General features: G+C 47.4%; 1 protein-coding gene across 1 annotated transcript in view; it reads right to left on the bottom strand.

Annotated features, from left to right (window-relative positions):
- LOC119372111 (uncharacterized) overlaps positions 1–13859 on the bottom strand; it is a 148325-nt gene that overhangs the window by 30156 nt on the left and 104310 nt on the right. Inside the window, exon 3 of the mRNA XM_037642573.2 lies at positions 10712–10935. Within this exon, the coding sequence (XP_037498501.1) occupies positions 10712–10935 (224 nt within the window). The remainder of the gene's footprint in view (positions 1–10711; positions 10936–13859) is intronic.

Raw genomic sequence — 13859 nt, 5'->3', positions numbered from 1 at the left:
TCGCCCTAAAATGTTTTGCTTAGTAACACGTAGCGTCTGGCTGATGTAGGGCACGCTCGGGCGTTGCAGAGATATTGTTCTTGCGAAAAAAAGCAAAAAAAAAAATGCTGACGGTGTAAGTACACCGGTGTACAAATAAGAAGTCCCTATACGGCACGGTCTACCTGGGGCCGCCAACTCAACCTTCCATTCAGGCACGCATAAAGGCGTCCATTTATTTTTTCCACCCCTTTGACAGACGTCCGCGAAATGCGTGCAACCTTCGGGTGTCACGAATAGCGGGAGCGAGCGCGTGTAAATATATGTAACGAGCCGCATTTACAATGCAGGCGGAACCACATCGCCCCGCACACTTCTGAAGGAACATGGATGGGCACGCGCTGGCACGGTACGAGCCGATGTACTGCACGTAACTCGCCGGCGAAGGTCGGACACGCCTGCCGTATTTGCACGCGTATAAACTGACACGAAATCTCAGTCGAAATGAAGAAGAATAAATGGACATGGGCAGGGCATGCAGCGCGTAGGCAAGATAACCGCTGGTCATTAAGAGTAACTGACTGGATTCTGAGAGAAGGCAAACGCGCGATGGGGAGACAGAGAGTTAGGTGGGCAGATGAGATTAAGAAGTTTGCGGGTACAACGTGGACGCAGCAAGCACAGGACCATGTTGATTGGCGGAACATGGGAGAGGGCGTTGCCAGGCTGATGATGATGATAACGAACTGACAGGCTTCAGCCAAGCTTCAGCTATACCGGAAGACGGTGGTAACTGGAAATCGATCGAAGAAACAGTACTTCCCTTTCCGTGACCTTCGGCTATAACTGGATGCACTTTCTCAAGGTTTGCACTGACACATGTTTTCGAAGTTGTCAGTACGGTTTGTGAGCACAACTCCGACCCATTGCTTTTTTTTTTTCACGCAGTCGTTAAGCACTATCAGCTTGGGCGCAGGAAATTCCCCCTCCCACACCCCACGCTCACTAGACCCCAGTCTTCTACGCTCAGAATGTTACAGACGGGATCATTCCCATTGAGAGGTCAATTTAGCCACTTTGCTCCGGACATCGACCCACACTGCCCTGAGTGCAATGCAGAGTATTGCTCGCTAGCACACATGCTCTGGCAATGTTCTGCGTTACGAAATGCGCCTTTTAATAAACAAGAGGACTGGGAGGAAGCCCTCAAAAGCGGCGATCCCCAGGAACAACTAAGGGCTGTCCAAAGGGCCCGCGAACGGGCGGAGGACCATGGTCTTCCGGTCCCAACGTGGGCGCGGCCCGCAACTACGAGTTTGTAGTTCCTTTGAACCTTAATAAAGTTTGTTGACTGACTGACTGACTGTCATAATTACCATACACGCTTCTACGGTGTAGAAAGATTGCTTAGTAATTACAACAAATAATTAAAAATAGAAGTATATCAGAGCTTTCAAGTAATGAAAATTTTGGACAACGAGTGTCGCTGGGGCCGTATAACACAAAGAATTGGCATTCCATGTATGTACTTAATATTGAATGCATTAACAAATAAAAATAAATGAGAAGCCGTTATAAAAAGACGGCGTCTCGAAGAAAAGTTTCTGCATGAGTTGCGGCTGAACATTGGCACGTTAATTGGTGCTCGTGGCATTGTAAGTCGTGAAGTTTTGTCGTTTACTTGTTTTGAGTCGCGAAACAGGGTTGCACGAAGGGTGAATCGCATATCTTGAAGTCGGCGTGATCCTGCTCGAGTCTGGGTCACCATCATCATCGTCATCACCATAGACGTGCGCGTGGTTCTTCAATAGAGGGGACCAAGTTTGACCGCAGTGTCCCACCCCGCCCCCTCCCCGTCCTTCGGTTGGTCGAGTCCCAGAGAAAACAAGAGGCGTAATGGATGCAAAAATGAAAATGGGTCGATGACGTGCTTTTCACAGCGGCATGCCCTTGGTCCCCGGCTTTCTAATGGTAAAGGTGAGAAGTAAACCGTTCTTGGAATGCAAGGTCAGGGACCTCTGGCGCCATTATATTGAACAACCTGCATGACCTGCACGTTAAACAATGACGGAACAAGTCTGACTGAGTAAAGATATAGGGCTCACTTGGCCCCCTACACCCGTTACTAGGATAATTGGATAAGGGGGGGGGGGAGCTTCCCCCCTGCCTCGTGCGCACGGCTGTGATCGTAGCATATTTTGCATGCAGTGAAGGCATTAGAAGTATTTATTGAGGGGCTAGTTGGAGAATAATCTTGAAAGGAAAGGGCAGAAACGAGCCCGGTGTGCCCCCCCCCCCCTTGGCGTTACGCCACTGACGGTGGTTAGCCCCGTATTCTAGAACGCTAGAATATGGGGGTAACCCCTGTATTCTAGAACGTCCCTTCACTCAACGCTTCACCTTGGCTTGAGAAAGTCTATGGGAACCCCGCCTCTGGGCAGAACAAGTCACGGCGTATCAGCGATAATCTGCAGCGATTCTTGAGAAGCGCTGCGTCATTTTCAGTCGAGCACCGGAGCTGTGCTCAACTCGGTCAAGTGAAGGACCAACTTCGAGTCGAGGCAGGTTTGAGAATATAGGGGAGTTACGTAAGCAAATTTCCCGATTATGTCGTCCACTTACGTGCCGGTAAATACGGTACACGCACAACTGAAACGCGCATCGTTTTTTTCTTTTACTCCGGTCAGTCTCCGTTGACCGCCACAGAGGCGCGACCTCGAGCGGTATACAAGAGGTACCTGTCCGTTTGGACGCACGACATCGTGTTCGAATAAAAAAGGCCGCATTTATACGCTCGTCCGCACGAGGACGCTATAGCGTCCTCCATCGCGAAGTGACCCTGCAAGGGTGCCTGATTGGCTGACTGACAGCGGAGACCTGGGCCGCCATTCTTCGAGGTCGAAGCGACGTGCGTGGCTGTGCCTGGACTGCGCGTGCACCGGGTTGCCGTTGCGCCATCCTGGTTACAACTAGTGTAGTCACGTTTTGCTGGTTAGCACGTCCTCCGCCGCTGTAGCTGTCGTTCAATGTAACCTTTTCCTGCTGCGCATCGATTAAATGACTGCGACTGCCGCAGTGCGATGTTTGGAGCACAACGCCTGTGCGTTATGCAGAGCTTCTGGAAGTTGAAATTCGGATTCCGTCGCCCATAGTGGACGTGTTGCATTGTAAAAATAACTCGGTCAATGATTACATCTATACCTCAGCGAAGTTCACGTACTGACTGCTTTTAAACGTGAATAGCACTTATTTCGCTAGGACGATGAATTTCTCATGGACCATGGCCTCCGCCATAGGTGTGCGCATGACAGGGGCAGGGGGGGGGGGGGCGGGCGCCCCCCTCTAATCACCTTGGAGGAGGGCGCATAGTCTGCCCCTGATGCTGCATTCCAAGAACCGTTTACTTCCCGTTTTTACTTCAGGAAAGCCAGGGACAAAAGGCTACATGAACGCAGCACATATATGTGCACCTGGTAAACATAAGTGAATATGTTCCGACGGCGGGATTTGAACTCCGGGCCTCCAGTGCTGAAGCTCAATGCTCCAACCACTCTATACGACGTTGGCACATATATGTACCTAATCAGATGATATAGAACGCCCCGCACGTGAGCACGTGCGTTCAGACGTTTGACACATTTTCCACAAACGCCTATAGCTTTAAGAATACATGCCCATACGTCAAGTGTGATATACGCCCTTCAGTATCACGCGTGCTCCTGTATTTTGTTCGACAGCCACGTCCGTTCAATTATCCCGGCAACGTTGAATACAATGCCCCGTCAGTGCACGACTTTACGGGACAGGTAATTGATTCGAAAGTATACCACTTCAAAACTGAAACAAAGGATCACCATAAACACTTGAAGCGTTCCAAGTGAAAACGCGCTTTATCGCGAGCCCGCGCTTTTTAGCAAGCGACACGTCCGCACTCTACGGGTCTCTCGAATTCTGTGCAGTGCGTGCAACGCTTTCAAAGCATTGGTCCCGTAATCCCAACCAGAACAGTGAACCAGAAGCAGCCGTCCCCCATTGTTCGGCGTGTTTATCGACTTCTGCGTTACAGTGACTGCGCGGAAGTTTAAGGGGAAAAAAAAAAAAGATTTGTGGCATGCAATGCCTCCATTTTCAAAAACACTTGCCATGGCTCTTGTTTCTGATTGGCTGACAACAGTCATGCGTATCGCTCCATGCTGCGCGGAGTTAATCGTTGCATACTACAGGAACACCGCGTTTTGTAGTGCGTTAAACCTGTTCTGTTCTATAGACAGCACCGCGCTTTTAGACAATAGAGCAGGCGATGAAAACTGACTGCTTTCCACTCCTTGCAGTCTTTCTATAGTGAAAGAATGAAACCGTTCTTAGCGCTTGCCTGCACTTTACAAACCCTTATTTACTATATTACATACATAAGCCCGTACGGGTGTCACCAACGCAACGAATGCATTCCGAGAACCCCATCTTATACTTTAGTTTCACGGAAGTGATACACATGCTTGCTTCACAGAGCGTGATGCGTGACGCTGGCATCGGTCCATCTTTACTTTCAAATAAGGCGCGGCTCATTCTACCTGATCGGATCTCCCGACAAGCAGCTACACCTATTTACATGCCCGCTGATTCAAAGGTCAGCGCTGCTATGCGTTGCCTCTCTTTATATTACCGCTGCATTTATACATACACTTCTTTTCTACGTTTCTGTACCTTTTTCTCTGTTACGATCAGGACCGTGAAGCACGCAAACGCGGCAGCGCATTACAATTTAAAATCTGGCGTCAGGCATGACAAGTAGACTGATCCGTCACGTCGCTGCGTGTATGGATTGCACCATGCGGATATGTCATGGTCAGACATTTACATCCGTCAGGTACTGGGAGAGTCGGGCGTGTGTGTGTGTATATATATATATATATATATATATATATATATATATATATATATATATATATATATACGCACACTGGGAGTTGTCAAACCGCGCGACAGATTTCACGGTTCTGCTTTCCAGACAACCTTGAAAGTAAGGCAGGAACTGTGCGACGCGCACTTGCAGGTTCTTTTTTTCTTTTTTCTTCATTGAAGCAGGGGCCGAAACGGGGCTGGTTAGGGGAGTTGTAGATATAAGAGAGTGCAACTCGTTTTTCGAGATACCGAAGCGCGGGAATGCGAAGAGTGACAAGAGCAAGGAGAAGAAGTCCGGAAGTGCCTGCGCATATCTGAGCAGGTTACACATTTCGTACATAGCGAACAACTGTGGCTGCTCCACGGCCTACCAGTTTCGTTGACTCTCTTATTCGTGACATTTTATTTTTTTTAGATTCCTTGAGACTTGCCTTGTCCACCGAGAAATTTATTTTGCCGTCTTTCGTACACCTTTAACAACTTGCCTTGACTCTCAGGGACGCATCTCCTCTTCCACAAGTTAACGGGACACCTATGACTCTGAAATTGAGGGTAATCATAAAACTAAAATCGTTTCCTCGTGCTGTCTCTTGTGAGAACGAGCTGCTAGGTTTGATTCCTGCCTGCCATGACCTTGTTCCAATGTGGGCGCAGTTCAAGAAAGTTATCGTGTACGGAGCAGTACCGGGTCAGTACCACAGGACCCCGTAAAAGATAACTTTTGGTTACTCTTATATTTACTGTGCTGCTTTTAGACGTTAAATTAAAGCATTAAGTCAGTGAACGAACTGCGCCATCCTGCGGCTTAATGAAGTCAACAGCAACGGTTTCAACAATTTTGTAGTGAGAAACTGTAGCCCTAATAAATGGAAAAAGAGAAGGGAGGGAAAAGTCCCTTATGTTTACTTTCGGCCAAAACTGTAACGCTTGCGGCATAGCTGACACAGCTGTCGTACACGGGTTACGCTTTCTGCGTAAGGAAGGAACAGGAGAGAAAGGAAAGGCAAGGATGTCGACTGGTCTAGAAAAACTGGTAAGCTACCCTACACCGGGAAAGGGGCGAGGGAGTTTTAAAGATAGAAGGAGAGGAGGAGCGCACGAACACAAAGTCACACACCTCACAATCACCATATCGCCATTGGTCTACAACCGCCGGTGCGAGTCTGATGTCTTCAAGAATTTGAGCACTGCATGCCTTCGTCGCCTTCATCCGCGATGAACTCCCACGATGACATTCCAAAACGGTTTCTGCCGTCATCAGTCTGTGGTCTATGCGAGCTGGAGCGAGCGCGAGTGACTGTCTCTCTCTACACATTGCAGCGAAGACAGTCGCAGAAGTTGTACTGCAATGTCTCCTCGCTACCACAGTTGTCTCAAAAACGGGTTATCAGCCATTTCGATGCGCGAGTAGAATCACTTCGTGAAAACACTATACTGCCACTCCACTAAGCGTCTATGAAGTGCAGTAACTCAACAATCTCATTACCGTCGGCTACCGGAATTACTACGATACTTTAACGAGCCGACATAGCCGCGCACCTGCCGCAAAGATCAAATCATTTTAGCTTACGCAACCGCCAACAGGGTGGGCCGCACTCAGCGCGCTATCTATTCTCAAAGCGACTCCCCCTAACCAGCCCCGACACAAGCCTCGTTTGCGTTGGCACCGGTTACGCAACGTGCCTCACGTATTTTTACGATCTCGGCGTTTTCACGTTACGCGTGCACCCGCGTCGCGTCGGACGTCCTTCGGGCACACGTTCCACGGCGCACGCGTTGCCGTTTCTCTCGGTTATTGTTATTTTTTTCCCCACGCAAACCGATGAGTGACGGCCTTTGTTTTTCTTCGCACTCCCTACGTTTCTCGGTTTCACCCCACGCGATTCGCCGCACCGTCTGTCAGCACTCGTAGCGTCCACCCGAGAAAAGAAAGGAAGGACGAGAAAAAAGAAAAGACAAAGAAAAAATAAATTTGGCAAAGAAAACAACAAACAGGTCGATGTGTGCCACGGGGACGCAGAGGGTGCCCAATGTGCGCGCGCGTTAGCTTCGGAGAGTCGTGACTGGGCTTTCGTTTAGGGGCGTAAAAAAGCAAAGGTCCGAGCGGTGCGGGTAAATAAAAGAGAAAATAGAACAAAGACAACAACAACAACAACAAATCGGAGAGAAGTAAGCGAGAAAGCGTGCGCGGCCAGAGAAGCCGTCCAGCGTATCGTGTGTCGAAAACAATGAAAAGGGACGCCTCCGGCACAGCGGAGGCAAGGAAAATGGCCGCAGCCACGGTGCTCGCTCCTTTCGTCCTCCTCTCCATACGCGTCACGCCGCGGAGCCAAAGCCAACGGCGAGCGAACCCGGGGGTAAGGAAGGAGGTAGGGTACGGTGAGTTCTCTTTCCCTACCCTGCGCGCGACCGTTTGCGCTTCGCGCTTCGTGCAAGGCCGCAGGGCAAGGCGAGACTGCGTTTCGCGTTCGCTTTTAGCGCGCGTTCCCTGTGCCAACAGCAGCGCCACTTTTGTTCCACTGCGCGTTTTCTATCGCCGCGCATTCACTCACGCGCTCGTACACGCTGCATAACGCTGCGTTGTGCTATTCCTGCCGTTCTTTTGTTCCGCGCAGCGTTTGTGTCTCTCTCCGGCAGTGAACAACGCCCATCTCAACGACCAGTGACGGTTTGGTTTCGTAACGGGACTGTATTGAGCTTGCGCTTTCGGGGCACTCGGAAAGCTCACTCAAACGGGTGCTTGATTGTTTCTTTTCTTTTTTTTTTGTAACGGTTCTTTTTCGGCTCAGATGTTCTCTTTCTCTCTTTGAGACTTTGTGTACGTGGTTGTGTCGCCTCAGACATGTTTTTGTACGATGAACTTTCGAGTTGGATCTTATCTATAGCATGCACTTCAGAAGGGAGGAAGTTTGGGCGTTCTGGTAGTTCATCGTACCGCAGAAACCATAGCGCATAAAAGCGAACGGGGAACGAGATGAACACAGGGCAAGGCGCACACTAAAATGTATGCCTGAGCACTATGTTGGAAAGCCGTATAGACTGCTTTCGTCTAAGTCAGTTAATCTTATATGACTTCTTTTGCCTTTTTAGTCGTTTTAATATGTATTTTATCCAACGTTCCTTGTTAAATAGCTTTTTGCAACCCGAATTCGCAGTCTTTCCGGCTTCTATTTGGCAAGCACATTTCCCGAAATATTATCCCTTATTTATTGTATACACCACGCTGTGATCATTTACTATTTTCCCACGTTCTTTAACCTTTGTTGTGTCCACTATGTTCAAATCCGCAATTGACGGCCTGCAGTGTTTCTTTGCTCAAGAATGAAGTAGATGAATAAACATACAAACAAATAAACAAACAAACAAATAAATAAATTCTTTTTAACGGCCTATATACTTGAAATGCATGTCTTCGTTTGTTATCGTATGAACGAGCCGGAAACAGGCCGAAGTCACTGAACTCGCCGACGTGATCTTAAGTGCATTTTGACTCCGTTTATTTATGAGAGCGAGAGGCACGATAGAAGAAAGAAAAAAGGAAGCGAAATTGATAGTATAATTAATAGCGACTTGCAACTTAAGCATGGCCGAGCGTGTGAACTTTCCACGCGCAGGTGATCCGTCACTTGTACAGCGTGTGTGTGTATATATATATATATATATATATATATATATATATATATATATATATATATATATATATATATATATATAATGTGTAATGCCTCCTGCGTGATGAGTTTGCACGCGCTCGCACCTCAGTGATTCTTTTGACGTCACAAAAAATAATACAGAACCACGAGCCGTTATTGTTCGCCCAATTGCATTATGCCGCGTTGGCGCGTGCAAAAAGCTTGCAGCAAGCTGCTCCTTCGCTTCTTTAGAGGGTGTATTGCTTATTCGTGACACTTCGTTATGCGATACCATCTTGGCCCTCCATCATCACGTTTTAACTTTCGTGCCTCGGCTACTCGTTCTCGCAGAAAATGCAATATAATGAAGGCCATAAGATATGAAAACAAAAATGACCACATAAATTTGTTCTCATTTTCAAAGTCACCTCAAGCAGATCAGTCAAACGTGAAGCTTAAGCCGCATCATATGAAAAGCAAGAAGAACAAGAAGACACGAAGTGCGTTCACCAGCACACCGAATATATATGTTACAACGAAGGTATGTGAATCCACGGGTATCACGGGACAACAAAATATCAAATTAAATACGTACAGCGAGCTGTCACCAGACGAAAAATAGTGTTCTAAATAATGTGGGAATATCATACGCTTGCAGAAGTATACTGAGCGCGCTATTAATGCTCGCCTTTGCATATATGCGTTGGCCATCAACTTAAGATGTTCCTTTAAGTGAACGGCCTCCGGTGCTGTACTGCTAAGTCGCTTTCTGTATATCGTACTTGAACATTCCAGTAGAAGGTGCTGTATATCCATCCACGTAAGCTCACTGCAGACTAGGAGTGCTCGAAATTTTGCGTAGTATGTGTTTTGTGTACGCAGTATACCAAACTGCAGATAATCAACCGCCATTTCGACGAGGGGGATACGAGGACAAACGAGGCGAAAACAGGTAAATTACCCGCGTTTTAAACGGTCTGTTCGTATCCACTGAGGAGGGGATTTCGTTTACTGACTAGGCTACACTTAACACCATAAGGTAATTTGTCACAAATTCCTGAAGGGGTACTGACACCTTTCTTCGAAGGCGAGTTTACTCTGCCATACAAATCTCCTGCATGCAGAGACGGCTCTGAGCAAATGTAAAGCTCAGCAAATGCTGATAAAATATTTTACTTTGATATTAAAATCAATTTTTCCATGGCGCACCTTAACATCGACATTAGCTTGACGTCGGGCTACAGTATAAATTCTGGTGACTTCACGCAGCAGGCTGGCTAGTTGTGATGATGTTAGGTGCGAAAACTTCCAAGATGGCCGCTTGTGCGTCACCAACGTAGCCACGCGACGAGAAGCTTATACCGTGTTGTGACGTCAATAGGAACCGAAACTAGCTTTTAAAAACATACTGTAATTACTTTTTCAGGGCGCACTCGTGCTTAGCACTACCTTTTCTAGGCTCTTGAGGGCTTGACCTGTCATTTGACGCAAAAAAAAAAAAAAACTGAAAATATTCGTTTCAGTACCCCTTTAAGATGCGTGCTGCTCTGTTAAAATATTATTGGCAATTCTAGTGTCGGTGTTTGTCAGAAGAACGGCAGTTTGAGCGAGTTCGTATATATACACCTTCATTTCGTGTATGTAGAATGCCAAAAACGAGAACAACGAAAAAGAAAAAAAAAAGAAACAGAATAGGAAGACACGATGCAAGAAGTAGCGCCAAATTTCACCCGATTGTTTTCTGACAACAAACCTGAAGCTCCTGTGTACATACAGCCTTGATGTAAAATAAGGACGGCATACTAATACTTGTAAGCCACTTCCTTATCTTCACCGTGCAGAATGAAGTCAACCTAAACTTTGTTTTTCGCCGTGACGGCACTGTACACAGCGAGCAGCAGTGCACTCGCACCCTGAACCGCAGTGTCGTCTTCTGCCTGGCCACTTCATCCAAGATGAGCCACTATATCAACTATAGACAAACGAGAAGAAGCCCTGCGCACAAACCGCCTTTTTCACGATGCTACGGCGCATGTTCCCACCCCTAGCGGAAAAGTCGCGAAACGCCTTTTGATCACGGAGGCTTTCGGTCTGGCGATACCGGTTGTCCCTGCCCCTACCAAAACCCTACCGGAACAGCAGAGGGCAGCACAGGAAAATGAAAAAAAAAGTGGATTGGTTCTATGTAATAGAGGTACCTTTCTCCTAACGCCGCAGTACAGCGGGTCGTCCTGTGCGGGGAACAGGGAGATCCTTAGCGACGTGTTGCGGCCTCCCGTACCGTAGGCGATGCAGGGACTCCGGCGCAGCTCCTTCACGATGCCCCGAGGGTCGCTGGTGTCCCTGGTGTGCAGGATGCCGTTGAAGGGCTCCTCGGTCAGCACCGAGATGGTCATGAAGCCCTTGTCGCAGTTGGCCGACACTGCGCCGTGAGAGAAAAAAAATTGTGTGAGGTTTAACTCTTCTAAACTACAGTTATCACGAGGTAAAGATGTGTTTCGCTCCGTGATCAGTCGGTCGATAGGGCCTCCCTTCGCTTTGGTGTTTCAGCAGGGAACTTAACCTCTGCTTGAGATCTTGCCCCCTATACCGTCTAGATGTATCTTCTGGATGACTGGATTCAGCGCGTCGCTCGCGCTGAAGCGCACGCACATACGGCTCAGCCCAGAGTTCTTCAATCATACCAGTTTCGAAACTCCCCATGGCCCCAACTATCGAGATCCGAACTCGCCATTGGCTGAAGTCGCGGGGATCTGCGGATTGTCGCGCCATCCGTTGACCCAAAAACAAACTAATAAACGCTTGTGACGACGCCAGCGTTGCGTGCGGGGCGTGGAGCAGCTAGCGAAAGCGCCCGCAGGGCGGCATCGCGGTGACTTTTAGTTTTTCATTGCGGCGTCCAGATGGCGCGACAATCTGCAGGCCCCCCCGCAGTATAGGCTATGGGCATTCTCGGGTTTTGGAGCGCAGTTTCGCAACTGGGTGATTGAAGGACTCTGGGCTCAGCCAGCGCGCCATCCACAGCAAGAATGAGCGACCAAGCGACCCAGAGATCGAAATTTAGTTGTGGCGTACGTTGCGATTGTGCACGAGCAACCCCTCGTAAAAAAAAAAAAAAAAAAAAAAAAAACTATACCTGGAACGTAAGCCGCGAACGCGCTGCCCTACCCTCGGATTTTGTCTTTCGCCTTCGAGTCGTCTTAGGCGAATGCATATGGGACCACGTCACTTTATACACCACATACTCTACGTGAGTCCTCAATATGCAGCTAAGCGAAGGACATTTTAACGCGTCCTAGATTATCTGTACTCCGGGCCCTTTTCGCAAGAGCGACTTTCCGTTTCAGCAGGACGTGTTGACCACAGCCGCTCGATCTTGTGTTGACCGTGCGAAACGCGCACTGAAATCCGCGTCGAGCTTTTGAAGTGAGGCTAGCTTCGGTGCTCGACGCTATAGTGCACCAAAACATGTGCTTTTGAGCACTCTTGCCCGTAATGCCTAAGACACACCTGTGCAGAGGACAACGTGTGCGCAGTAACTAATTGTGCAATATCATGGTAGCCTACTTCTACCTATCTCCATCCCAGTACCCTTGCTCACTGAGGAGCAGCCGGTGAGAAACGCGCTCGATCGCCGACATCTCCTCCTTTCTATTTGTCTAACATTTCTTTCTTTTTTCGTCAAATGTTTTGTCAATGTCATCTATTTACACTTATATCTATAGTTTAAAAACTGAGACCTGGAGATTTATAATGTGTATCACAAATTTTTACTGTTATTGAATTTTACTGTTTTACTGTTTATTGTATTATTTCACCCAAGGTTTTGTTGCCTTGGGTGAACTTTCTGTCCAGATTGCAACCGATTACCATGCATGTCATTTGCTTAAGGCGGGGTAGGAATTCAGTCGACAGGGTATTTGCATCTAAGCGCGCAGCTCTTGAGTCAGGCGATCTCTGCAAGCGAGGCAGGAAGCTAGGTTTGCTGGAAGATGAGGTCAAAGGTGAAGACGCGTCCGGAGGAGAAAAAAAAAACAAGAAACAAAGAGAGATAGACCGTTTACAAATGGACAAGGTATTGGAAAGTGTCAATTCGCTTACCTTCGATGCTCACAAACGCACGAAATACAGTATCCGTATTCTGTGTTTATCGCACATTATAGGGCTTTCAGTATAGTAGTTTCTATACGTGCGCCTGTGTTTGTCTTATCTGGACTCATGCACAAAACTGTACGTTATATGTAAAGTCGACTTGTATGGTTTTAGAAAAATGACGCCATACTGTGTTCAGTGTTTTGTGCTAGTGCTCTCATTACTATTTTCTTTCTTTTTTCGTGCTCTTTGGTTTGCTGAGCGGCGAGGAGTAGGGCTGTGCCACCATTATTCATCATTTCAACAAGGAAGAAAGAAAGAGAGAAAGAAAGAATATAGGGGGAAAAATACAGAGAAATACATGACCACCGGCCACCATACTCAAGTGATCTGGTTGCGGCGTGAAGCTTAATGAGAAGAGTTCGACTTAATATAGTTTCTTCTGCCAGCAAACCGTCCTTAATCATTATCCTTCGAAAACATATGCGTGAGGATATTTAGAAATAGTCATAATCTATACGGATCTGTATCGCTTATCTCTGGCAGCGCCAATTCCGTAGCGTGATCGAGCATAAATGTCGCGCACGAAACTGATCGAATAGATTTGCGGTCGCTCTGTAACCATCTACACGGCTTTCTACAACACCTCTATCAATTTTACCTCGATACGAGGCTTTCTTTCTGCTAACTTAACGAGCACTAGTTTCCGGGAACGAAATGACCCACTCCCTCACTCCGAAGCAGTTAAAGAAAAAAAAAAGGTAAAAACGAAAGAAATGAATTGGGAAAAGCATGCCGATGAATCTACAAGCCTGGCGCGCTGGCGTCCAGAGCTTATATTCCTTATTTAACGAGCCAGCGATCCCTATCGCCGCTTGATCTACATATATAGACGTATTAGAAGCGTATCGCTGTCTTGGGCATGCATATACACGGATTTGCCGGACAAGTCAAGCGCCACACGCCGCGTTTCTTCTTCTTTTTTTTCCAGTTTTCTTCCTTTTGCATCAATTTTCGTTCTCAAACGGAATACCGCATGAGCGCGAATTTAGGAGCTCCGCATTTGACAGTCACGGCGGCAATGTGCGTGCCTTGAATTGTAATCGCGTGAGCTCAGTATTAGAGAGAAAGAAAAAATAAACGAATGAAGAAACGAACGAACGAATGAATGAATGAACGAATGAATGAATGAATGAATGAATGAATGAATGAATGAATGAATGATAACGTCTTAGACTAGAAAAGAAGATAAAA

This window comes from Rhipicephalus sanguineus, chromosome 10 (assembly GCF_013339695.2).
Source record: "Rhipicephalus sanguineus isolate Rsan-2018 chromosome 10, BIME_Rsan_1.4, whole genome shotgun sequence".
Lineage (NCBI taxonomy): Eukaryota > Metazoa > Arthropoda > Arachnida > Ixodida > Ixodidae > Rhipicephalus > Rhipicephalus sanguineus.
The sequence above is the reverse complement of the archived record's forward strand: the minus strand, read 5'-3'. Positions and strand labels throughout refer to the sequence as shown.